At 46.9% G+C, this 25699-nt stretch overlaps 1 protein-coding gene across 6 annotated transcripts in view; it reads right to left on the reverse strand.

Annotated features, from left to right (window-relative positions):
* LOC102447849 (tetraspanin-15-like) overlaps positions 1-25699 on the reverse strand; it is a 282367-nt gene that overhangs the window by 13612 nt on the left and 243056 nt on the right. Inside the window, exons 8-9 of one of the 6 annotated variants that reach the window (XR_016348001.1) lie at positions 10301-11027; positions 8837-10174 (exon numbers count right to left, since the gene is read on the reverse strand). The exons of 4 other annotated variants lie outside the window; for them this stretch is intronic. Coding sequence is in view for 1 of the 2 variants with exons in the window: in XM_089773764.1 (XP_089629890.1) it covers positions 10983-11027 (45 nt within the window). In the remaining variant the exon portion in view is untranslated. Of the gene's footprint in view, positions 1-8836; positions 10175-10199; positions 11028-25699 lie in introns of those variants that run through there. One more of the 6 variants, XM_089773764.1, reaches the window with a different exon arrangement.

Here is a 25699-nt window from a genome sequence, read left to right on the forward strand (position 1 = left end):
ATGTGGCCCAATATTACTTGTATTTATATTACTTCGCATTGTGTCAGTGTCTGGGAGTACAAGTCATGGTCCAGGATCCCACTGGGCCATGTGCTGTCCAAACACCTCCCAAAAATAATACAAAAACAACCCAGATCTTACATCAGTATCATCACCCCCATTTTACAGGTGGGGAAACTGAGGCACAGAGCAGGCCAGTAGCAGGGCCAGGAATAGAATCCAGGCCTTCTGGATCCCAGGCCACTTACACATATTGGCTTTGTCTAGACTACATCCCTTTTCCGTAAAAGGGATGCAAATTAGACACATCGCAATTGCAAATGAAGCGGGGATTTAAATCCCCCCTGCTTCATTTGCATAAACATGGCTGCCTCTTTTTTCCGGCTTGGAGCTTTGCCAGAAAAAAGCACCAGTCTAGACGGGGATCTTTCGGAAAATAAAGCCTTTTCCGAAAGATCCCTTATTCCTCTTAAAATAAGGAATAAGGGATCTTTCGGAAAAGGCTTTATTTTCCGAAAGATCCGCGTCTAGACTGGCGCTTTTTTCCGGCAAAGCTCCGAGCCGGAAAAAAGCGGCAGCCATTTTTATGCAAATGAAACGGGGGGGGATTTAAATCCCCGCTTCATTTGCAATTGCGATGTGTCTAATTTGCATCCCTTTTACGGAAAAGGGATACAGTCTAGACACAGCCATTCTGTATAAATCTCAAAGCACTTTAGAAAGAAACTGAGCTAAAAGCTCCTTCCTTAGAATCCGCTTAAGTGTGTCCTGTAACATTACTCAAGAGTTTAGGACAGGAAGTGAAGCAATGAATCGCATGCAGCCAAAACCCACAGGGGGATTTCAATGTGGAGTATGCAATTAGTTGCATCCATGTGTATCCTTTGCCCATTGGGTCCTTCCTTTTACTGCCCTGACGTGCTACCCTGCCATGTAATCCGTCTTCTGGCCTGGACAATTCCCTTCTGAGGGGTCACTCACTACTGCTTCCTCTCCTGCTTACTCAACAGTGGCCATTAACGGAGGCGCAGGCTCCAAGAGGCCTGTAAGAGCAGCACAGGAAGCCCCAAATCCAGGTCTCCGCAGACAACGAGCAAGTGGCCAAGAGCCCAAAGCTGAGGGAGCACAGGGCTCGATGCACGTGGCACTGGAAGGAGGTTTACACCGCGGGGCGAGGCATTTGGTGTCACGTGCTCTGATCTGGCAGGCATGCTGCTTCCTCCCTTCCCACTGGGTCCCGAACAGGTTTGCGATGTGACACTCCCAGACCATGAGGCAGATGAGTCTGTACACGGAATCTTCCCAGACATGGGTGTCGCGAGGGCCATTGAGCGTGCTCTGGCCAGGACTCTGTGCCCGTGGGCAAGCCAACGTCTCTGCGATTCTATTCCCCTGCTGAACGGCGAGGGTAGCTATCTCCTGGGACCCGGGAGGCTTCACTGGAAGGTTGGTTACTGCTTATTCATTAAACCTTCCACACAGCAGCAGCAGCAGAGTGAAGTCAACTGTATCAGAGCTTCCGAGTGGCCTCTTTTTTTAAAGAAGAGAACTAGTATCAGCACGCCCAAGCCTCAGCAATTTCAACCCTACCCTGAGCTCTGTGACTGCAAAGCAATTCTAGGCCACCTGAGAGTGTGAATGCTGACAGGCGATGAAGCAGATGTATCATTTGTACTCATGATCCTTTTACTATTTGCCTATTAGAAACCCCGTCGCTGTCGCAATCTCTCTTTAGAGCCACAATTCCCCTTTCTGCTAGAAATGTCTTATTCCTCAAAGGAAAGAGGTGCTTGTTATTCAAAGCCTAAGCAACACTTCACTCAAACCTCCCTGCTTTACTTAAGTGATTCATTCATATTTTTCTGTTCCATGCAAGAATCTAGGAAGGAGGGGGGTTGCCTTTCTGTGTTGGGTGTCTGACGTCAAGAAATCTACAATGGGAATTCAAGTGTTTGCATAATGGAGGAGACCGTGTGCATGTAACTGAGTGAGAGAACGAAAGGCAGGCAGGAACAAGTTGTTCAAGGCTCTTACATTAGGCTGAGTGCATGGTGTGGGTAGTGATGATACCATGTGATCACGGGCTGATGGCTTCACTGAGATGTCCTAGGCAGTGTGTCTAATGGTTAGAGCCTTTGATCTGGACATGTGGCCAAATTTTCAGAAGAGCTGACAAATCGACCAGGAGCGAGTCATGTCTTCCTCTTACTGCCCCTAGCTTGAGTTCTGGAGAGGCGTTCACATCCACATCAAACTGGGTCATCTGTGTAGAGCAGCAAAGTTCCTTTCTCATCCCCATATCAGTGGTGTTGCGAGGGAGAGGCTGGGGAGACAGTTGCTCCTGGGTGCCATGATGGGGGTGGGGGGGCGGGCAACAATTTAGCTGCCAAAAGTGACATTGTTGTTAAGTTTTCTCCGCCCGCTCCCCTCTTTAGCAGAGCTGTGCAGCAGTGAGCTGATGGAAGGTGAGCTGCTGCTGCTGCTGCGGGGAACGGGATGCGGAAGGTTTAGCCAGCCAGCTCTTTGCTGTCCCCGATTCCCCAGGGCTGCAGCCAGGGCCACGTAATAACTGTCCAGCTGCTTCGGAGTTTGGGGGGCAAATGATTGAGGGAGGGCGCAAATTTTGCCTTTGCCCCGGGTGCAAAACACCCTCGTTACGTCACTGCCCTGTATTGAACAAACAGCCTTTAATCCTGGATACTTCAAATTGTCGGGTTCCCCGGTTGAGACACCGATGGCGTGGCCTCCAATGTGCGTGCGTGGGAATGGCGGGTACGTGGCGCCTCTGGCAATCAGAGAGTAGTGGTATCATGCTGGACACCCAGAAATGGGGCACCAAACCCGAGATGCAACTTTTGAAGGGTTGGTTGGGCCTTTAGCTTTCTGCTCCTCCGACTGCTTATGCATGAAACGAAGACGACATCCGCAGGACCGCGGTGAAAGTTCACGTCATTGTGCAGGGAGCTTTGTGTTTCTCTTTTGAAAGATACTAAATAATTAATTGATTACATAAAAACAGGCATGGCACTCCTTTGGCCTAGCTTATGATGCTGGAAACGAGGAGCAGAATGAATCAGCATTTAAAGTCCGATCCAATGCCCAATGAATGTCAACTCCTGATGGATCAAGCCCCTACAGAAGAAGAAATTCATTGTCCTTACTGATCCAAGGAATTTTATTTCACTTTTAAGCAGTGGCAATATTTGAACGAATACAAATTAGCATATTAGCAAGTGTCCTGGTTTGTATTGCTGTGCCGGGCTATTCTTCCCTCTCCTCCCCCCGCCTAAGTTGATATTCACAGGCATGCTAGCTGGTGGGAGCAGTAAATTAATTACTGTATCTGACAGAATGAATTCAGTTTAATCAGAGGTAAGCTTGACACCATTCCACAGGCTGAGAGAGCAGGTAGCTAATTCAGCTCCGTCGTTCTGAGCTGGAGAGAGGGAGCAGCTTTTCATAATAAAGGAGGTGTGAGGGGAATACCGAACACAGGTGGCTAGTGGGTTCAAGAGGGATAAGCCACGATACCCTGGATTGTGAGTGAAGCTTAGCCCTTAGCAGCTGGATTCATTCACACTTAAAACTCAGCCTGTCTCATTCTACTTTTTTCCCAATAGCAATATTTACAAGTTATTAGATGGGCGTGAAATCCACAGGAGGAGTCTCGCTGCATCGACACTATGGTAAACCCTTGATTCTCTATGGGTATGTCTACACTACAGCGCTAATTCGAACTAACTTAGTTCGAATTAGTTAATTCGAACTAACGGATCCAGACTAAAAAACTAGTTCGAATTAGCGTTTTGCTAATTTGAACTAGCATGTCCACATTAAGAGGACCCTGAACCGGGCTTAAGGATGGCTGGAAGCAGTGCCGGCAGGGCATCAGATGAGGACTTAGAGCGTGGAGATGCTGTCTCAGGCTAGCCGAGGGCTGTGCTTAAAGAGACCCGACCCCCACCCCGGACAGACAGTTCTCAGGGGTTCCCCGCTTGCAAAGCAGTCCTGGCTTGGAGTGCCCTGAGTGCCCACACTCGGCACATCACAGCACTCGGCCATCAGACCGGCTGCACTTGCCGCAGGCTGCCATCTGGGGAGAGGAGGCAATTGGGGGGCTGCAGGAGAGCTTCCACCCCCAGAAACCCGCAGAGCCAACCCAGTCCTCCCCATCGGGGGCTCGTGCCCCATTCCTCCCTCACCTCCTTCCACTTACCCTTCCCTCGCCCCCCTTCCTGATGTACAAAATAAAGAAAATGTGTGGTCAAAAATAGAATCTCTCTTTATTGAACAAAACTCGGGGAGACTGGGAAAAGGAGGTGGGAGAGGGGAAGAGAGAGGGTGGGAGAGGGGAGGGCAACTAAAATGATCAGAGGTTTGGAACAGGTCCCATATGAAGAGAGGCTAAAGAGACTGGGACTTTTCAGTTTAGAAAAGAGGAGACTGAGGGGGGATAGGATAGAGGTCTATAAAAGCATGAGTGGGGTGGAGAGGGTGCATCAAGAAAAGTTCTTCATTAGTTCCCATAATAGAAGGACTAGAGGACACCAAAGGAAAGGAATGGGTAGCAGGCTTCAAACTAGTAACAGAAAGTTGTTCTTCACTGTAGGGTAAACTGAGGCAGCCCTAAATGTGCTAGTAGGCCTCTAAACAGCATAACTCCATTCTAGGATTAAAGCCTGGGAACACCACAGTCAGGATAAGAACTGCAGACAGTAAAAGACCCTGGGCACCATAGCAACCATGTTCTAAAACACTCGGACAGGGTCTCAGTTGGTAACGTAACACATTTTGCTTAAGATAACATTCATAAAATTTGCTTAAACTGTCTTGCTTCACTCCTAGATAATAAGCCTGAGAACCAAGTGCTGCACCAACTCAAGGCCATACCCGCCTGCTATAGCAACATCATCATCTATGCAGACTAAAATGTTATTACTGTTTTGCTGACATGTTTTGGCATTTAAACAATAACCACCTGTATATTAATTAACGAGCTGTTACTTTGCAATGGGCGGAGATATTATGTAATCTTTAGTAGTTCTATTGGCTTATGTGCTCATTTCGTCTTGCTGCTAGACCTATCAAATCATTTTTCCTCCGTCCACCTGCTGACTATATAATCTATTGTATTGTGTTAATTAACCAGTGTTCACCAGGGTAACCCCTGCGTGTCACTCCATCAGCTGATGTATAATAAATCCTCCGCTTGTTTTCACCTGCATCCAGAGTGTCCTGGCTTATTTCCAACATTCACAAAGCAAAGCGTCAACCTGTGGAACTCCTTGCTGCAGGAGGCTGTGAAGGCTACAACTAGAACAGAGTTTAAAGAGAAGTGAGATAAAGTCATGGAGGTTGGGTCCATGGAGTGGTATTATCCAGGGGGTAGGAGTGGTGTCCCTGCCCGAAGTTTGTGGAAGGCTGGAGAGGGATGGCACGAGACAAATGGCTTGGTCACTGTCTTCGGTCCATCCCCTCCAGGGTCCCTAGGGTTGGCCGTTGTCGGCAGACAGGCTACTGGGCTAGATGGACCTTTGGTCTGACCCAGTACGGCCATTGTAAGCTCAGGGCTCAGGGTCGGGGGTCTCAGTGGACCACTTTGATTTTCATGCACACCTGCTCCTGGGTGGCCAGGCTGGCAGCTCTCCTGCCCTAGACGGACACTTTCCTGTGCCTAGTGCGGAAGTCGTGGACGAGGTCCACGATGTCAGCACTAGACCAGGCGGGTGCCCGCCTCTTGCGGTCCCGGGCAAGCTCCCGGGAGCCGCCAGCCTGGTCCCAGGAAGAGGGGGAAGGCTGGGGGGCATCGGGTGGCTGGCTCCAGGCGTGCCAGGTGCAGGGTCTGCTAGCTGGGTGCTGGCAGGCTTGCACCTGGCACGGGCACCGTAGCCAGCCCGTGCCCCTTTAAGGGGTCCGGGACCGGGAGGGGGGCAATAGAGTTTCCCTGGTGTTGGCCAGAGTGGCCACCAGGGAAAGCTGGGGAGGGCTAGCCTCCCACTAGTTTGAATTAAGGGGCTACACACCCCTTAATTCGAATTAGTAAGTTCGAACTAGGCTTAGTCCTCGTACAATGAGGTTTACCTAGTTCGAACTAAGCGCTCCGCTAGTTCGAATTAAGTTCGAACTAGCGGAGCGCTAGTGTAGCACCTATCAAAGTTAATTCGAACTAACGTCCGTTAGTTCGAATTAACTTTGTAGTGTAGACATACCCTGTGTGTGCATCAGGTGCATACATCTTCTATGTAACATTCTCCTACGATCAGTGGTTGTCTGCTGTCTGCAGGGAGCAAGACCCCAAGTGGTTTGATAGTGGGATGGTCTATGAGGTACTTACTGACGTCACAGCCTGCCCATTGCATTCGCCAGGTGTCTTCTGGAGGATGGAAGAGCTCCTCCAGAGCTGCCCAGAATGGTCAGTGGCAGGTGAACAAGGCCGTCTTGGAGGGGGAGTTTTTGGTCAGCGAGAGCTTTCCTGTACTTGCACAACATAGCCACTTCTGGCTGGCTGGTGGTCGAGAGGATGTTTGTGAAGACCAGAGGCCAGGACAATAGAGAGGTGACAAGTCTCACAGCAGCATGTAGCTGGATATCAAAGAGACCCATGGGTATCAAAGAGACTAGTGTGCCATTCTGGGCTGTAAACGACAGCCAGCGTTGCCATTGGTAGGCTTGGAGCATCAGCACCTCAGCTAGAGCCTGCTGGCTACGGGAAGAGATTGATGCAACTCTTGGTTTTATTGCTCACCTGCTTCAGATGTTGTTACTATGGGTGTGTCTATACTGCACGGCTATTCCAGGAGACCCGAGGTATCCTGAAATAACTGCCCCACGTCTGCACAAGCCGCCTGTTATTTCAAAATATTTTTTGACATAACGGGTGTGCTATCCCGATAAACCTCATTGCACGAGGGCTAAGGGATGGCTCGAAATAGCACGTTATTTCGAAATTTGGCGCTGGGTAGACGCACCACATTTCAACATCAGCTATTTCAAAACGGATTCAAGGTAAGATACGCAATTTGCATAGAGCAAGCTGCGCACCTCATTTCGAGTTGAGGGTGTTGTGTCGACGCACCCTAGGTAAGGCTGGGATCCAGAGGGAGCCAATGGGCCATCTGGCCCAGTATCCTGTTTCACCAAAGAGGCCGGTCCCAGGTGTTTCAGAAGGAATGAAGAGAACAGGTAACCACAGGCCTGCTCATGGGGGAGGGAGGGTTCCCTTTGAATTGCTGCTGGAGCACTGGAACCCTGCTCCGGGCACGCCACGCGGCTCTGAGGACTGTGGGTGGGGAGGGGGGCATGCTGCAGTCCAGGTGGTGCTGCAGGTTGTCTGCCTCCACCCCCACGCCTTCTGTCGTAGGCTCTGCCCCTTCTGGGAGTGTGGAGCTGGCCCCTCACACCTTGTGCTGGAGCCCGCAGTGATGGTAGGCCCGACTGGGTGAGCATTAGGTGATCCACCCTGTCGTCCATTCCCAGCTTCTGGCAAACAGAGGTCAGGGACACCGTGGCTCCTAGCCACTGATGGACTCATCCTCCATAAACTTCTCTGGTTCTTTTCTGAACCCTGTTAGCGCCTTGGCCTTCACGACATCCTCCGGCCTCCTCCGGCCACAGAGACTGGCATTCAGCATCCTCTTAGCTTCAGCTTTGCTGAGACGGGACACAGAGAACCGGGTTTTTGATGGATTGGGCCTGACCTGCCAGTAGTTTTCCTCCTCTTCAGATCAGCGTTAAAGGTCTCTGCTGCAAGTGCTGCAGTGGCAACCACCGTGTGGTCCTTCCTGTTACGTACATTTTAATGCCTGGGCATGAACTAATGGCACCACTGGGGAGCTCGAAGGCTGAACATTGCCCCCCACCAAGTCAGAGCCGAAATCCATCTCCTAGCAACCTAACCCTGAAACATCAGAGAAGTTCCCAGGATCTGGACTTGATATTTCCTGCCAAATAGTCAAAGCTTGCATGTGCGTAGCACCCCGTCCCTCTAGGAGGAGCCCTCAGCACTTCCAAAACTTGAGAGCTGACCAGAGGAGCGGAGCAGAGGGAATTGCTACTGTCTGGGGTTGGATGGCAGGGTGGGACCATTTTAGGGTGTTTTCCACAGTTTAATTTCACTCGTGTTTAATGTGCCAGTGTAGCAAATGCAGCAAATGCAGGATGAAATTCAGCCCTGGACCGAGGGCTCCAGTGCAGACCTGTGCACCATTTACACCTGTGCACCATTTAAATCCTGTGCACCATTTAGACCTGTGCACCATTTAAATCCTGTGCACCATTTAGACCTGTGCACCATTTAAATCCTGTGCACCATTTAGACCTGTGCACCATTTAAATCCTGTGCACCATTTAGACCTGTGCACCATTTAAATCCCCCCCAAAGCATGAAGGGCCAGATTTTTACAGATCTTTAGTCACCTAAAGATGTAGAGAGGCCCCTTTGAAAATCCCACTAGGCCCCTAGCTGCATCTTTGGGAGCCTAAACACCTTTAGGCTGTGTCTAGACTGGCAAGTTTTTCCGCAAAAGCCCCTGCTTTTGCAGAAAAACTTGTCAGCTGACTACACTGGCCGCTTGAATTTCCGCAAGAACACTGACTTCCTACTGTAAGAAATCAGTGCTTCTTGCGGAAATGCTATGCTGCTCCCGTTCGGGCAAAAGTCCCTTTTGCGCAAAGCTTTTGTGCAAAAGGGCCAGTGTAGACAGCTCAGATTTGTTTTGCACAAAAAAGCCCCAATCGCAAAAATGGCGATCGGGGCTTTTTTGCGGAAAAGCGCGTCTAGATTGGCACGGACGCTTTTCCGCAAAAAGAGCTTTTGCGGAAAAGCTTCCGTGCCAATCTAGACGCTGTTTTCCACAAATGCTTTTAACGGAACACTTTTCCGTTAAAAGCATTTGCGGAAAATCATGCCAGTCTAGACATAGCCTTAAAGATCTAGTCCTAAAGGTGTTCAGGCCCTTGCTGGCTTGTTCTGCACAAGGCTGTATTTTCCATCCAGGCTTGATCGCCCACTGTCTGGTATCACTGATTTCAGTGAGATCTGGACCGGGCTTTGGATTAGGCACCTTGTTGAGAAAACAAATATTTTATTTCCATCTTGTTCACAACAGAGCTGGAATAATAGCCAACGCTGGGCTCTGGTGGTTTTTAAAAAAATGCTGCCGAGCACAGAATGCTCAAAATGCACAAAATGCTGTTGCTGCAGTGGCAACATTTACCAGTGCCATCTCCAGCCCCACCTCATGTTTGCTTCTGCAGCAGAATCTTGTAGCTCCTGCCAAAGTTTCCCACATCTGTCAGACCAAATCTCTTAGCCCCATCCCCCAAAATATCAAGGCAAAACACCTGCCACTATTGTTTCTGTGCTAATAGGTCTATGGCATTAGCCACTTCTAGGGTTGCCAAGCCTTCAAGGCTGTCCTGGAGACCCCAGGAATTAAAGATTCATTTTGAATTAAAGATTGTGATGTGAAGAAATCTCCAGGCATACAGCAAGCCTAGCCAATTTTTGCTATAAATATTTCTGTTGCTGGTCTTGTAGATAGTGGGGAGTTCTGGCTAGCTCTAAATAAGAGATTTGGTAAATGCAAGTTAAGGGGTTGCTCAGGATTTAATCAAGGCGTTGTAATAATTAGCAGCGGTTATAGACTCCTCTCTGCCTATTTTCTCTGTGTCATTTCTTTAGAAAACATGAAGTAGGAAACAGGGCTGAGGTGTGTTCCTTGAACGACTCAAAAGCTGGGGATTGGTTTGTATAAACTTCAAAAGATTTCGATACTTATCTTCATGCAAATGAAATTATTATGTTGTCTTCCTGCAACCAGGGTAACCAGACACAGTCCATATAAAAAAACAATTCTAGGATGAGAGTTCAGATTTGGGTGCTGGGGTGAAATCCGCATTGTCTTTGTGCTTGATGTGAATAATGTGTTATGTTTATTATGTGGGCAGCACAACATTTATGATGCCTGTAACTCCTCGTTTCCTTCCTTTCAAGAGCTTGGGGCTTCATAAATGAGATGTTTGTGAAATGCCCTTTTGTCACTTAGCAGCCTGAATTGGTTTTTTAAATGAAATGTTTTAGACATGGACATCAAAAGGCAGGTGTCTCACGGAGTGGTCAGGCTCAGGTTGGGGAGTAACTTCTCCAAACATGGCACCACTCTGAAAAGTCTCTCTGCAAAAAAACAAAAACAAAACAAAAAACAAACAAAAAAAATCACTTTGTGGGTGTGACGGGGGCAGTCACAGAAGACTCCTTGGGGGTGACCCCCGGAGGGCTGACAAGGCCACTGCCACTCACCTTCCTGCTCTCTGGGGTGTCTCACCACCTGGTCTTGCTGGGCCAGCTCCCTGGTCTCCTCTGGCCAAGGCACTGAGTTGGGACCACTACCCCCTGGAAGCAGTACCGACAAAGAATCTCTTCAGGTCCAAGGAAAATGCAGTTTAGGGCCCAGCTTCCTGGGAAGCCACTTCCCAAATAGGATCAGGACCCCAATGAATTCTATAGGTAAGCCTACTTTAGCGGAGTGTGCACACCGATTGCTCCTCCAGGTAATAATTATTTACACAGGGGTTGATAGTAAATAAAAGTGATTTTATTAAGTACAAGCAGTAGGATTTAAATGGTAATAAGTGAGAACAGGCAGAGCAAAGTAGATTACAAACTCAAAACAACAGAAAACGCTTAGTTAATTCTAACACTGAAAACTCAGTACAAACTCACCCTAAAGCTGTCTCTTTTCCAGCTCCAGTGGTTCTCATCTCATTTCAGTCTACGGACCACCAGGCCAATCAAAAAATTTTCGTCCACCTCCAGCACATGTAGCACTGGATGAATGACACAGCAACTGCTCAGCACGACGGTGGCATCTACACTGACACTCAGAGCCGTAGACGGAAGTTACTGGCAACACAACGTGGTTGCGTCCTAGGTGATGCTATGGATGATGCGCCGCGTGCTTGTGAACACGGCATAAAACAGCCTAATGGCGGCGCCTGCCCACACGATGTGACTTTGGACAATGTTCCTGTGGACAACCGAAAAAGTCACCATGGACCACTAGTTGAGAACTACCGAGCTAAGCCTTCCAAACCAGGACTGTTCCTCCCCTCGGGTGTGTCCAGCCAGCCCAAAGTCAAAGCTCCTAAGATTCCCACTTTTGCCTGGGAAGCTACCTGACCAGTTTCTACCCCTTAGGCAGGTCATGTGACTTCCGAAGACCACGGCTGCTAAGGCTTAAGGACAAAAGGCTATTTGCATACGATTGCCCAGACATTGAGGCATCCCTGACTTGGAAACACCCTTGCTGGCTTTCATTTACACATTGAAAACTCGTAAACCATTCCCTCCTCCATATGTCTAATTTCACACACAAGAATGATCAATACACCACAATAAGATAAACAGATCCAGTGGATTAAGACATGAAGATTGATAGGTTACATGAGGCAATTTCTCCAGAGCATCTTTGAGTTATGCCTTTTTGTGTTCACTGGTCCATTTCATACAGCACAAGGGGAGAGTGGTGGCACATTGTGTTCAATGTCTCTTTGTGACTGAGTTTGAGATGAGCTCAGTTTACAAGTAGTTTTTTCAGCACTGCCAATGGTGTTTAGGCTCAGAGTCAAGCTGAGTCCAATCCTTCTCATGCTCCATGACCTGTAATAAAGGTTTTCAACATGCAGTACTTCCAAATTGTGCACCCAGTGATTGTGCCTGAGGTTGATCTGTTGGCCCTCAGCAAACCATTCTGTTGAAGACACATAGGGAGGAAAAGAGTCTTGCTCACTTGCCCAAAGTCCCTAACTAGCAGGAAGGGGAGGGATAGCTCCGTGGTTTGAGCATCAGCCTGCTAAACCCAGGGTTGTAAATTCAATCCTTGATGGGCCTAAGGATCTGGGGCAAATCTGTCAGGGATGGTACTTGGTCTTGTTATGAAGGCAGGGGACTAGACTCAATGACCTTGCAAGGTCCCTTCCTGCTCTATGAGATAGGTATATCATCATATATTATAAGTAAAACAGTAAGACCCTATAACTCCATATACAGGTCTCTTGAGTAAAAAGGCACATCAGTATATTTCAGACCAATACGGTATTTGAAAAACAGTTCACGTTCCATGAGATTTGGGCGGATGCTTGCTTTATGGGAAGCAGTGTCCCTCTTCCCAGTGCTAACCCATGGCACTTGGATGACTGTTGAGAATGAAATCATTGTAAAAGTAGGAGCTATGAATTAACCTTCTCCTTGATGGTGCATGGAGTCTGAAGAGGGATGTTCCAGTGCATGGAGTCTGAAGAGGGATGTTCCCCTCAGGAATGCTGGAGAGGCAGCAGTCCAGTGTTATGTTTACATTAGCATGGGAGAAAGGTCCCCCTTCTAGCAGCAAAGTTGCTCTGCCAAAAATAAAACTGCCTGAGCAAATGGATGGCCCAGATCCTGTGCAAGCTCTTTCACTTGTTGCAGGAGATGGTGGGTACAATTATTGCAAAGTCAGAAACGTTTCTGTGAAGCAAACCAGGAAAGGGACTAAACAATAGGTTGCAAATTAAGGATGATTAAGGAGCTTGAAAACAACAGCCGTTTCCCTCAGGAGGAGAGGTGGATGAGTGCTCCAGGGCAGACCAGCTCTGGTCAGCTGCTCAGTCAGGGGGATGAATCAGGACAAGTCTGCACTCTGGGATGCTCTATTGTACTCAAAGGACGCTCGGCTTCTCTCCTCAAACGTTGCACACTGCTCCAAGATGGAAGCATGCAAGTCAAGCTGCCGTTCAAAGGAAGTCTTAAATCTGATACTACTTAGGGGCTCTGGAGCAGGGGAGGGCTGGAGGCTAGCCTCTCCTTTAAAATTTTGTGCTGACCGTGAGGTGGGCAGGGAGAAGAGGCGGTGCGCGGGCAAGAGTTTGGGGACAGACACGACGTGAGGGTGAGGGCTCAGGAAGAAAGGGAGGTGTGAGACCTCTGGGAGTCATCACAGGATGGAGACATAATTCTGGCACTGTTGGGGCCCGCCCCACATTTAAGGCACGTCTGCTGCTCCTGACATCACTGGTGAAAGCAGAAAGCTAGAGAGCATTTTCTTGGGGGCAGCCACCTTGCTGCTGAATGGCTCCTTCCCTCTCAATAATCCAAACTCCCAATTAGCTGTATAATATCCATGTCCCCCCCAGCTGTGCATGTAACGGGCAGGGCACTGTATTCAGAATCTATCTTTATGCAAACCCTGAACCTGGCTTCTCCCCCAGATAATTAGACACTTCTCTGGACAGATGACTCTAAAGCTGGAATCGTGCTAAATAAAATACAAATCGAATGATCTGCAGCTAATCAAATAAAGAACATGCCTTTATCTCAATTGCTCTGACTTCCGCTAGTAGCTATTTAAAGCAAGGAAGGCCATGCAAGGGGTCTGAAATTTGTTTGTTTATTCTCACTGCCAAACTCTTCCACGTTAAAGTGGCAGGAATCTTTAGCTTGAGTGGATACCACGTTTCAGGCACGGATTTTCAAAACGTAGTTAATTCACAGTCAAAAGTAACCCTGCAGGCAGCCCAAACTGGTGTCTGCCTGGGAATTCACAAGCACAGTAGCCTGACAACAGGCAAAGAAGGGGACATGGCAGTGTGACAGCTGCTGAGTAGTAAAGACGGGCATCACACAATACTTGTTTTCCCATCTGTCCCAGCATGTATCTTATTCTAGGTAGCGATTTGTCAATGCATTAACCTCTGCTTTTATCGTGCATGTTTAGCTTTAATGCTTCGTTTTCTAGGAGCTTAACAGTTGCTTTCCTGGACTCTAATGTTCTAGACAGGCAATGCACAGGCCAGTATTGTGTTGCATGACAGCTAGGCTGTGTCCAGACTCAAGGGTTTTTTCGAAAAAACTTCACCTGCGTCTAGACTACAGCCGCGTTCTTTCGAAATTAAATCGAAAGAAGGCAGCTTTTCTTTCGACAGCGGAAAACCTCATTTCACGAGGAAAAACGCCTTTTTTCGAAAGTGCTCTTTTGAAAAAAGGCGTTCTTGAATGCAAACAGGGCTTTTTCGAAAGAGAGCATCCAGACTGCCTGGGTGCTTTCTTTCGAAAAAGCGGCTTGCTTTTTCGAAAGTACTGCTTGCAGTCTAGACGCTCTTTTTCGAAAGAGGCTTTTTCAAAAATATCTTTCGAAAAAGCCTCTTTCGAAAGAGGCTTGCAGTCTAGACGTAGCCCTAGGGGCTTTACAACTCTAGCACTTGCTCACAACTAAGAGCTTTTGAGTTTCATAAAATACCAAAGTAAAACTGAGGTGGAGTTTAATCAGCAGCAGTAGGTTACGGTACAAACCAAGTAGCTGTTATGGTTTAGAGGTGATCGACAAGGGATTTAGGAAAATATTGGGCGTGTGACCTCTTTTACTTTCATATGGTGGACAAAGATAGTTTGAAAAGCTTTTTTCTCTGTTTGTTTTTACCTTATTAAAGGTCAGGAGCACCACTTTTGGTCCTTTTTTATTTTGAAAGACCACCTTGTAAGCCCTTGGCTTCCCGTCTCTGTCTTGTTCTAGTTCCCCTCCACCTGCTTGAATTGCTTTGTCAACATGTCCTTCAAAGGATCCACCTCATTCTTGCATCTTTGGGTGAGAGGTCCATCTATATCCTCTCTCTGGCTCCGTCTACACGGCATCATTTTTGTGTGAGAGGAAATGCAAATGAAGTGCTCATTAGCATTTCTCGAGCTCTCATTTGCATATTCCCTTCCGATCCTTTTGCAGAAGAGGTTTTTGCGATAAAAAGCCCTGTGTAGATAGGGCCATTTGTCAGGAAAAAACCCTTTTGCGCAAGAATCCTTTTCCCTCATTTTTCGAGGAACAAGGGTTCCTGTGCAAAAGGTTTTGTTTGTGCCAAATGGCCTCGTCTACAATGCATTTGTTTCTGCAAAAACCTTCTGCAAAAAGGATTGGAAGAGAATATGCAAATGAGAGAACGAGAAATGCTAATAAGCGCTTCGTTTGCATTTCCACGTCCGCAAAAATGATGCAGTGTAGACAGAGCCTCAGAGTATTCCATCTGCAAACACAAATTCAACCACCATCTCCAAGCTGATACCTCTCAGTTCCGTCTTTGAGCGTACGTCTAGACTATAGAGCTTTTCCGGGAAAATTTCAGAAAAGCAGACGTGTGTTTTTGGCATCCCTGTAAACCTTGTTCTATGAGGAAGAAGGGATGTTCCGAAAGAGGGTTTTTTCCTGACATTTGTCTCCGTGTAGATGGGCCAAATGTCGGAAAAGCCTCTTTTGGAAGAAAAGCACAAAAAACCTCCACAAATTGCAGTTCGCAATTTGCGTATCTTTTTCCGACTTTTCCATGCAGTGTTGACACAGCCTGAGCCATCAGTTTGGCATGGAAGAAAGAAGGGAAACTCACAGGAACAAAGGACACGTCCCACAGGATGGTCTACTTGCACACTGCAAAGTTTTGATGCTAGGTTTTGACCAGTGAGGGGTGTGAACAAACACACACCCTACTGCTGACACAGCTATGCTCTACTGACAAAAGAGTGCTTCTGTCCCTTCACTAATGTCAGTCAGTGAGGTGGTGCAGTTGAGCCGGCAGAAGAACTGGGCCAGGTCTACACAACGTCAGAAAGCCGAACTAAGATACGCAACTCCAGCTACGTGAATAGTGTCACTGGAGTCAACATATCTTAGCTCAACTTACTTGGTGTCCCACTGTGGGAGGTCGATGACAGAAACAGAAGAGAAGAGTGAGGGTGGATTTGTTAGCAGCCTTCAACTACCTGAAGGGAGGTTCCAAAGAGGCTGGAGAGAGGCTGTTCTCAGTGGTGGCAGATGGCAGAACAAGGACCAATGGTCTCAAGTTGCAGTGGGGGAGGTCTAGGTTGGATATTAGCAAAAAATTATTTCAACAGGAGGGTGGGGAAGCACTGGGATGGGTTCCCTAGGGTGGGGGTGGAATTTCTATCCCTAGAGGTTTTAAAGTCCTGGCTTGACAAAGCCCTGGCTGGGATGATATAGGTGGGGTTGGTCCTGCTTTGGGCAAGGGGTTGGACTCGATGACTCCTGAGGTCTCTTCCAATTCTAGGATTCCTTTCCCTTTGCATACTAGAGTTGACAAAGGTGCAATCAGCGGTTGTTTTAGTGGGTCCTTGCTAGACCCACTAAATCAAACCCGGGAAAGTGATCTGGTAAGGGGAGACGAGCCCTTAGTCTGCACTTTCTCCCAGTAGGGGGTATTGCTGGTAGAGTAATACTGGCCAAAGCTCTAGTGTAGACAAGGGCCTAGACCAATATCCTATTTTTAGCACCCCAATCCGCTTCTTGTGTTGTCAAAGCCAAATATTCCTGCTTCAAAATGATGCCACAAAAGAAGGGGCAGAAAGCTTCACACACCCCAGAGAAAGTTGGAACTGGCATCTGACACCCATCAGGGCAGAAAAAACTAAACCCAGGTGTCTCCCTTAGGGTGTGTCTAGACTACCGGGTTTTGTCGACAGAAGTTTTGTCGACAGTATGTGTCGACAAAACTTCTGTCGACAAAGAGCGTCCAGACACATTGAGTTCTGTTGACAAAGCAAGCTGCTTTGTCGACAGAACCCTGTAGTCTAGACGCAACCCTACAGGCAATAACACCTTCTGTCGACAGAACTCTGTCGACAGAAGGTGTTATACCTCGTAAAATGAGGTTTGCCAGCGTCGACAAAACTGCTGAGTTCTGTCGATGTTATGTCGACAGAACTCAGCGGTAGTGTAGACGCTGGTATAGTTTTGTCGACAAAAGTCCACTTTTGTCGACAAAACTCAGTAGTCTAGACACACCCTTACATAGAAGAAACACAAGAGCTCAGAGCTCTCTCTTCTGCAGCCTGTACCCCAAAGGAGACCATACGTTTGCTGATAGACTTACCTGCAGCACTGTGTGGTTACATTTTAAAATTAAGAAACAAACAGGCCAAACAAGAATCTCAGATTGTTTTGACAGGTGTTGATTTCCCTTTGGAAGACACAGCAAAGAAGTGGGGAAGGCTGCCAGGACTGCAGAAATATTGTCTGAAATTAGAAGGCGTTTGTTGTGTCCACAGCAGCCGCATATTTTAGTCCTCCTTGCGGGGTCAGCATAAAGATATCTATGAAAGCAGCAGCCAAGGGGTTGCAGAGGAAACACTTGAGTATCCAAAGGGTGATGAGTAAAGTGAGATTTTAAGTGAGCTGTTAACTCCATGGTATAATCTTCCCCATGGACAGATGCTCCTACCTCACCCAGTCCAGGAAGGCAGTTTAGCGAGAATGAATTTCATATGCATGAATAAAATTGATATGATCCCTTGCACCTGTTGCAAGAAACAGGTTTGTGCCATAATTAAAAGCCAGTTCAAGGCTGCAGAGTGAATTCACTGCTGACTGCCAGCAACTAAATTACACTATCATTCTGAGAGTGATGCAAGAGGCATCGCTGTGTGGCTGCAGACTGCAGCTTGGTAGAGATTAATGGCCGAGAGACATGATCATTACTAGAGAAGGGAGCACAGGGAAAAAGAGAAATACTTAAAGGAATCCAGCAAAGGCTGAAGAAATAATTGTGTTTGGCAGACTTCTGAACCATGAATGAAGAATGCCGAAAATAAAAGTTCTCTCTTCGACACTCCCAGTACAAGGTTTTTTAATATTAGTTTTTATTTCCCCCATGTTTACCTACCCTGTTTTTAACTCGTGGACACTATGGGCAGCTGAGGAACAAGTACATTTATCACATGCCAAGCGCACAAAACCTGAGTCATTGCTACCAAGTGCGATGGTTTTAGCTCAAGGATCAAGCTAGCTGGCATTTCTCTTAAAGCCCTAATGTATGGAGCCCTATTATTACATAAAAAAACAGAAATTACGTTGAGTGTTTTCATTTCTCATACGTGTGGAGAAAAGCTTGAGCATACAAACACTAAGGCTACATCTACACTGGCCCCTTTTCCGGAAGGGGCATGGTAATTTTTGAGATCGTAATAGGGAAATCCGCGGGGGATTTAAATATCCCCCGCGGCATTTAAATAAAAATGTCCGCCGCTTTTTTCCGGCTTTTAAAAAAGCCGGAAAAGAGCGTCTATACTGGCCCCGATCCTCCGGAAAAAGCGCCCTTTTCCAGAGGATCTTATTCCTACTTTGAAGTAAAAGGGCGCTTTTTCCGGAGGATCGGGGCCAGTGTAGACGCTCTTTTCCGGCTTTTTTTTTAAAAAAAAAAGCGGCGGACATTTTTATTTAAATGCCGCGGGGGATATTTAAATCCCCCGCAGATTTCCCTATTACGATCTCAAAAATTACCATGCCCCTTCCGGAAAAGGGGCCAGTGTAGACGAGCCCTAAGAGTATGTCTAGATTACATGCCTCTGTTGGCAGAGGCATGTAAAATAGGCTACCTGACGTAGTCAATGAAGCGGGGATTTAAATATCCTCGGCTTCATTAAAATAAAAATGGCCGCCGTGCTGTGCTGGCTCAGCTGATCGTCAGCACAGCGCGCGAGTCAAGAGACAGATTGGTCGACAGGGGAAGCCTTTGTCGACCGCTCCTGTAAATCTTGTTTCACCGATCCGCGTCTTTACTCGTGTGCTGTGCCGAAGATCAGCTGAGCCGGCACAGCGCGGCGGCCATTTTTATTTTAATGAAGCCAGGGATATTTAAATCCCCGCTTCATTGACTACGTCGGGTAGCCTATTTTACATGCCTCTGTCAGCAGAGGCATGTAATCTAGACATACTCTAAAGGATCAAAAACTAGGACAAAAATAACTAAAAATAAATTCGTATTATTAGTAATAAATAAAATAATAATAATTAATAATAAACTAGCTTCTCTCATCTGAGAAAATGGGTTTTGCCCACAAAAACTTCAAAAAGACCAGACTAACACATCTACATCTCTATTATAATAGCATATATATATTTGTTAGTCTCTCAGGGCATGTCTACACTAGGAAATAATTTTGAAATAGTAACTCCTGAAATAGCTATGTCAAACTAGTGTGTCCACACTACAGGGAAGCCTCAAAATTAGTCAGAGGCAGGCTCCCTGAATGTGGACACGCTACCTCGACTTTGAGCCCCAGGAAGCACTGGGGAGTAATTACTTCGAATGGGGAGTCGTTATTTCAAAATAGCGGCAGTGGATGGTGTCCATGCTATTGCTATACCAAAATACCTATTTCAAAATAAGCATTATTCCTTGTGGAGAGCAGGAGTTATTATTTCGAAATAACCAGCCCATTATTTTGAATTAATGAGCTTGGTAGTGAGGGCGCTCCGCTTGTTGTTTGAAAATAAGGGGGGCTAGGTTATTTCGAAATAACCCCCAGTGTAGACCAGGTTCAGGTGCCACAGGGCTTCTTGTTGTGTTTAGGACTCAGATAAGGCCACCCAAACTGTGCTATTTTCAGATCTCATGATTTTAAGCTAGTCTTGTGATTTGTGCATGCTGGCACTGCTATTTGCAAAGGGCATCTTACTGAGAATGTTCCAACACTGGTTTTGTGAACAGCTATTTAACATCAAGAGAATGGGCCTTTTCCCAGCCTGCCCTAGCTCAGCATAGAGGCACCGTGAACTTTGTGTGAAAACAGTACAAGCAGAGAAGACGACACTTTTCAGTAGCCAAAGGGCTGCCCACACCACCGTGATGTTGCCTGTTTGACTGTGCTGCCCTGTTCCAACCAGGGATAGTGAGGGATGAGCCAGGCTGAAACTGAGGAATGGGAAAGAGAGAGTGTGTTTGACAAATAGCCCTGGATGCTGTCACACTCAGTTCCGGGTTGGAATTTTGTGGCTTGGATTCCTCTCTAGGGCATTGTCAGAGTACAGGAATGAGGAGAGAAAGAGGGAAGAACTTGCTGATGTGTTAGGGTGAATTACATCAGCACTGTAGTCCAAGAGAATGCACCAAATCCAGTGTTTTTATATTACTATATATAACAGAAACCACTGGATCATGTAATTGGGGCCCTGCCTTTTAGCACCTGTGACAGACCGGGCCGTGTCTGGGCACAACTGAGGGCGTCTGCTCAGGGTGAATTGCTCAACTTCAGGGCTCCTTACAGTCCCCAGACTGGTGACCCCTCCAAACAGGCCACAAACCAATCCCACAGAGTGCTTCAGCTGCCTGCCTGAAGCCTCACGAGCAAAACCCCTCCGACACCCCAGCAATATCCGTGCCCTACATGGCCCCGGGCCTCATACACAGGTGGGGGGTCCTAGCACCCAATCCCACCTACCCTGAACAAGTTCTGTCCAGTTCCAAGAAACCAGCCACAGATCCCTGGTCAATTTACCCTCTGGACCTTACCCACAAATCACTCTGGGCCAATCCTTTAGCATCTAACATCTAAAGGTTTATTATTACAATAAAGGAAAGCAGGAGAGTAAGGTTGTTAAAGGAATAGTATGTTACGTGCATCGAATCTCCCAGTTCTCGATGCAGGCTCTAGCAGAGATGTCACAGCTGCTGGTTTAAAAGTTGTTGTTGCGCATCCTAGGATCAGGATGGGTCCACAGGTCTTCCGGGCTCTTCGATCCCTGCAAGGCTGCCTCTGGGATGAAGCGCCGAGCTGAGAACCAAGATGGCGTCGACCACATGGCCTCTTCTGGTCTCAGCCGGTCACCTGGCCAGCGGCCAATCTCTGTGCTCCCTGCTGGCAGCTCTCAGATGACAGCCCCCATTCTTTAGGTGTGTCCTTGGCCCATTGAGAGCCATTGTCCCACAGGGCCTTGCTAATTAGCATGTCCACAGGCCTGACCCTGCCCAATGCTCAACCGCATGAAGGGAAATGTTCAGTATCCATACAAGTACATGCTAATAATTGCACACACAGACATTCTACAAACACATGAACAGCGTACATAGGACTATCAGACAGTAAGCTTCTAGTCAACACCTCACATGGCCTCCCTTTTATACCATTTTCTGGGGCCAACACCCCCACCTATGGGTGCAGCAGCGATCTGGCTGCTCCCCTCAAATTTGGTAACATGACAGCACCTGCCACTACTATTTACAGATCAGCTGCCCCTGCTATAACTGTTTAACAAGAGTTGGCGGAACAAATGACCTTTTTGATTGGGGCTGTGATGCTGTTGATTTGTCTCTCTCTAGCGCAGCTAAAAGGCTGGAAATTATCAAAAGGGTTTGCCATCTTTGCCTTTCCCTCATTGTCAAAATAAAAGGCAAAGGAGGGAGTGAGCCAGAGCATTGTTCAGATTCTTTTGACTACTAGAGATTTTAAGAAGCCAGAACATCAGTGGAGCAAACCCTAGAAGTTTTAATGAGTCTTCTGATGTTCTGTTGTTCCTATGACCCAACAGAAGTATAGGCTGCTGCTTCTTGGCCTAGATCCCATGTCAAATTAGTTTAACTTGATACATCCGTTAGCTGAAGGACAAGACTCAAACCAATAGCTCTTTTCCATCTGCCATGTTTCTAACTGCAGAAGAGAGTTATTTTTCTACAGGTTGAATCTCTCTAGTCCGGCATTCCATGGTCTGGCAAAAGTCGTGGTCTGGCATAATTTTAGTTCACAAGGGGTACGTCTAAACTACGTGCCCCCATCGACGGAGGCATGTAGATTAGACAGATCGGCAGAGGGAAATAAAGCCGCTATTTAAATAATCGCAGCTTCATTTAAATTTAAATGGCTTCCCCGCTCTGCCGATCAGCTGTTTGTTGGCAGATCGGGGCAGTCTGGACACGTCGCTGTTGACAAGGAAGCCTTTGCCGATCTGCGCAGGTAAACCTGGTTTCACGAGGCATACCTGCGCCAATCGACAAAGGCTTCTTTGTCGACAGCGGCGTGTCCAGACTGCCCCGAACTGCCGACAAACAGCTGATCGGCAGAGCAGGGCAGCCATTTAAATTTAAATGAAGCTGCGATTATTTAAATAGCGGCTTCATTTCCCTCTGCCGATGTGTCTAATCTACATGCCTCCATCGACGGAGGCATGTAGTCTAGACACACCCAAGATGTCCACTTCTCATGGATGTGGCCAAGTTTCCCGTGGTCTCCTAGGGTGTATCTAGACTACAGAGTTTTGGCGACAAAAGTGGACTTTTGTCGACAAAACTATACCTGCGTCTACACTACCGCTGAGTTCTGTCGACATAACGTCGACAGAACTCAGCAGTTTTGTCGACGCTGGTAAACCTAATTTTACGAGGCATAACGCCTTCTGTCGACAGAGTTTCTGTCGACAGAAGGTGTTATTGCATGTAAACTGTCCTTTGCGTCTACACTACCATGTTGACAAAGCAGCTTGCTTTGTTGACAGAACTGAATGTATCTGTCGACAAAACTTCTGTTGACAAAAGCCTGTAGTCTAGACGTACCCCTAAAGTTTGTTTACAGCCACCAGTCCTGGCTCTCACTGTTCTGTACTGTTATTTACCTCTAAATTACCCCAAAATGTCTTCTAAAAGCAGTGGCAGTGTTGGTAATGCTGCTAGACAATATTGACCACCCAAGGTCCAGCAAATTCTCTGGCTCAGCACTGGTCAGGTGCCGGGCTACAGATGTTCAACCTATAGCAGTTTTAGGGCTACTAGCAATGACTGGCAGGCAAACCTCAATCCTGACAAGGTCCCAGGATTTTATGAAAGATGGTGCTGTGGCCAAATCACAAGGAGGACACAGGACACTTTGATTCTGTTCCCTTCGCCAGCCCGACCTGTCTCTCCGGGTTTCCGTTTTCCCTGAGTATGTGAGGTCCATGGTGCTTTGATATCGTTGGGTGGAAACAACTGTTATGACCTGCCCACCATCAACCTGAACTGGTGGAGCTGAGAATACAGCACAGTTTCATAGTCTAATCCCCTAGGGCAAACACCCAAAATGGTGTCACCACAGAACTGGAGAATTTCTTTCAGTGGAAGGAGGAATTTCCGTACGGTTGTGATAAGGCAAAAGAAGTGAACACAATTCAAAAAGTCTTCACTTCCCACTGGGACAGATTATAAACAACACGTTGGTTATGTACAATGTTCAAAGATTCATAGGGAGTTTTGCAGTCCAACTAGGACATGTGAAGGGGTCCTGACTTTGAGGGAGCAGCGACTATTCGTTTTTCTTTACTAGTAACTTTCTCAGTGGTTCCCCACCTGTGGTCCGAACAAGGGGTCTGCGGAAATGGAAAAATAAGGATTGGGCCCACTGTGGTTCCCCGGATGCTAAGGGAGCGTGGGGAAAGTACTTGCATGCTATGCAAGCCTCCCATGCCTGGCTGATGTGCAAGAGGCATGCATGACATGCAATCACTTTCTCCTTGCTCCCCTAGCATCCAGGGAACAGGATCAAAAGTAAGCCAAGACCCAGAGTGCATAGCTGCTGCCCCACTGCGCTCCCGAAGTTCCATCCTTGCCCGCTACATCCTCCCGAAGTTCCACCCTTGAACTTCATGAACTATTATACATTTCAAATGATTATCAAGTAATGGAATGTTTAAAAACATCTATATTGTTTGGAGGGTCTGTGACATTTTAATACACTGAAAAGGGATCTATATGCGCAAAAAGGTTGGGAAACACCGCTCTACAATATTTTTTCCATCAAAAAAGAAACACCTAAAATTGAGTTATGCAGTTAATGCAAACAGCATATGAGTTAATATATTTAATATTACTTCATAGCTATTAAAAGTCTCCAGTGAAATAGAAATTGAAGACTGAATAATGAAGACACTTCATCATTTATCTATATTCGTCAGGAAATCCCATTATGTCAGGTGGCAGTGGGGATTAAACCGTGTTTAAAGAGGACAGAAGAGAAAGTCAAGGACGAGTAATTAATTTAGAAATATTAATCTCTTCCATTGTCTAGTGGTAAATGCTGTACAGATGCTGGCTTCTAAGAAAGACATTTTACACGCGATTACACTGTTGACCATAAAAGCGATGGCAGAATATTTAGCAAACTAGGCAAGGTGGCAGGATTCTGGCAAACTGTGTATTGATCAGATAGCTATTGAGTCTAAAGGCGACATATTCAACAGAGTGAAACGTGACATGGCAAAATATACATGTTGTACTATGTACTGATGGTGAAACCGAGGCACCAAGAGGGACAGTGGTGTGCTGTAGGACACAGAGCCAATCAGTGGCAGGGGAGAAAACAAACACCTCCTGATTCCAGTCCTGTACAGAATTCACCTGACTGCTGCTCTGCATCAGTGAGGACAGAGCTCTGAAAGCTGGGTATTATTATTATTATCGCTGTCACATGTGACACTCATTTCTCTTCAGATCAGCCCCTCTGGGACCACCGCATCTTCCTGGCCTCTAGGGATAGAACAAGAAGCAATGGGCTTAAACTGCAGCAAGGGAGGTTTAGGTTGGACATCAGGAAAAAGTTCCTAACTATCAGGGTGATCAAACATTGGAATAAATTGCCTAGGGAGGTTGTGGAATCTCCATTCCTGGAGATATTTACGAGTAGGTTAGATAAATGTCTATCAGGGATGGTCTAGACAGTACTGGGTCCTGCCATGAGGGCAGGGGACTGGACTCGATGACCTCTCGAGGTCCCTTCCAGTCCTGGTATTCTATGATTCTAGGCTTTTTTAGCCTCTAATGCAGGCTACTCAACTTTGGAAGCCCCAGGGGCCACAAGGATATTCACAGCTCATGCCGAGGGCCAGAACTTAAGTGTAGTTGCATATACATGCAAATAGCTTATTTCACACTGATGGGCATGAATAGAAAAATTAAGGCAAGACTACACAACACACAGGCCCCATTTAAGTCAGTTCTGCTGATATTAATACAATGCAATATTTACCCCATTTCCACCCATATGACAGCACTTTTAATGAGCAATGAAGTCCAGGAATTTAACTACTAAAATGCTTATCAACAGAAGACCATTATATTCACTACTTTTTTGTTTTAGCTCCCACCCATGGTCCGCAAACAAACAGGCCACAGGCCGCATATGTGGCCCGCAGGCCACGTGTCGAGTAACCCTGCTCTGATGTATTGTGATGTGCCCCTAGCTTGAGTTCTGGTAGCAGTTCTAAGTTCAACATACGGATCAGCTAAACATGCAGTCAACTGAGAAAGCAACCCGAAACCAAACCGCTCAGAAAGCAAGCCCCAAAACTGGCCATGAATGCTTCAGACTCATACTCGTCAGCATTCTCATTCCTTTCACCACAAGACTGAATGGATCGCATGTCTGCGCAGTTAGAGAATGTTTTGTAGCCAGCACAGAGAAACTGCATGCGTCCATGCATGCTGTAACTTTTCTTTAGAAACAAATACATAAAAATAGAAGACTATGACCACATGCTGAATTTTTTAGCCCATCACAGTTCAGTCGGCAAGGGATGCTCAAGAAAGTTTTCTAGCAGCATACCAACACGATTAGAATCCAATTTACAGTGACTTATTCCTCTGATCTACAGGGTGCAATAATAGTAGTAGGTGCTGACAAAGTGCATTGCCACTGGCAACAGTATGTGTTCACGGCTAAGTGAAAGAAGAGGACATCGGGCGGTATATTGTATTTCTGCTTAAGAATGACTTGAAAGCTTTTCAATACTGTGCACACTTGTCAGAACAGGAAAAGTTCCCCTTCGGTATCAATGTCTATTTTGATGTTTACATTCCAAAAATGTTGTGTAAGCAAAAATCAGAGTGCAACAGAACCACTTTTGTGAGGTTCACATGAGGTGGGAGC

Source organism: Pelodiscus sinensis, chromosome 28 (assembly GCF_052426305.1).
Source record: "Pelodiscus sinensis isolate ZL-2025 chromosome 28, ASM5242630v1, whole genome shotgun sequence".
NCBI lineage: Eukaryota > Metazoa > Chordata > Testudines > Trionychidae > Pelodiscus > Pelodiscus sinensis.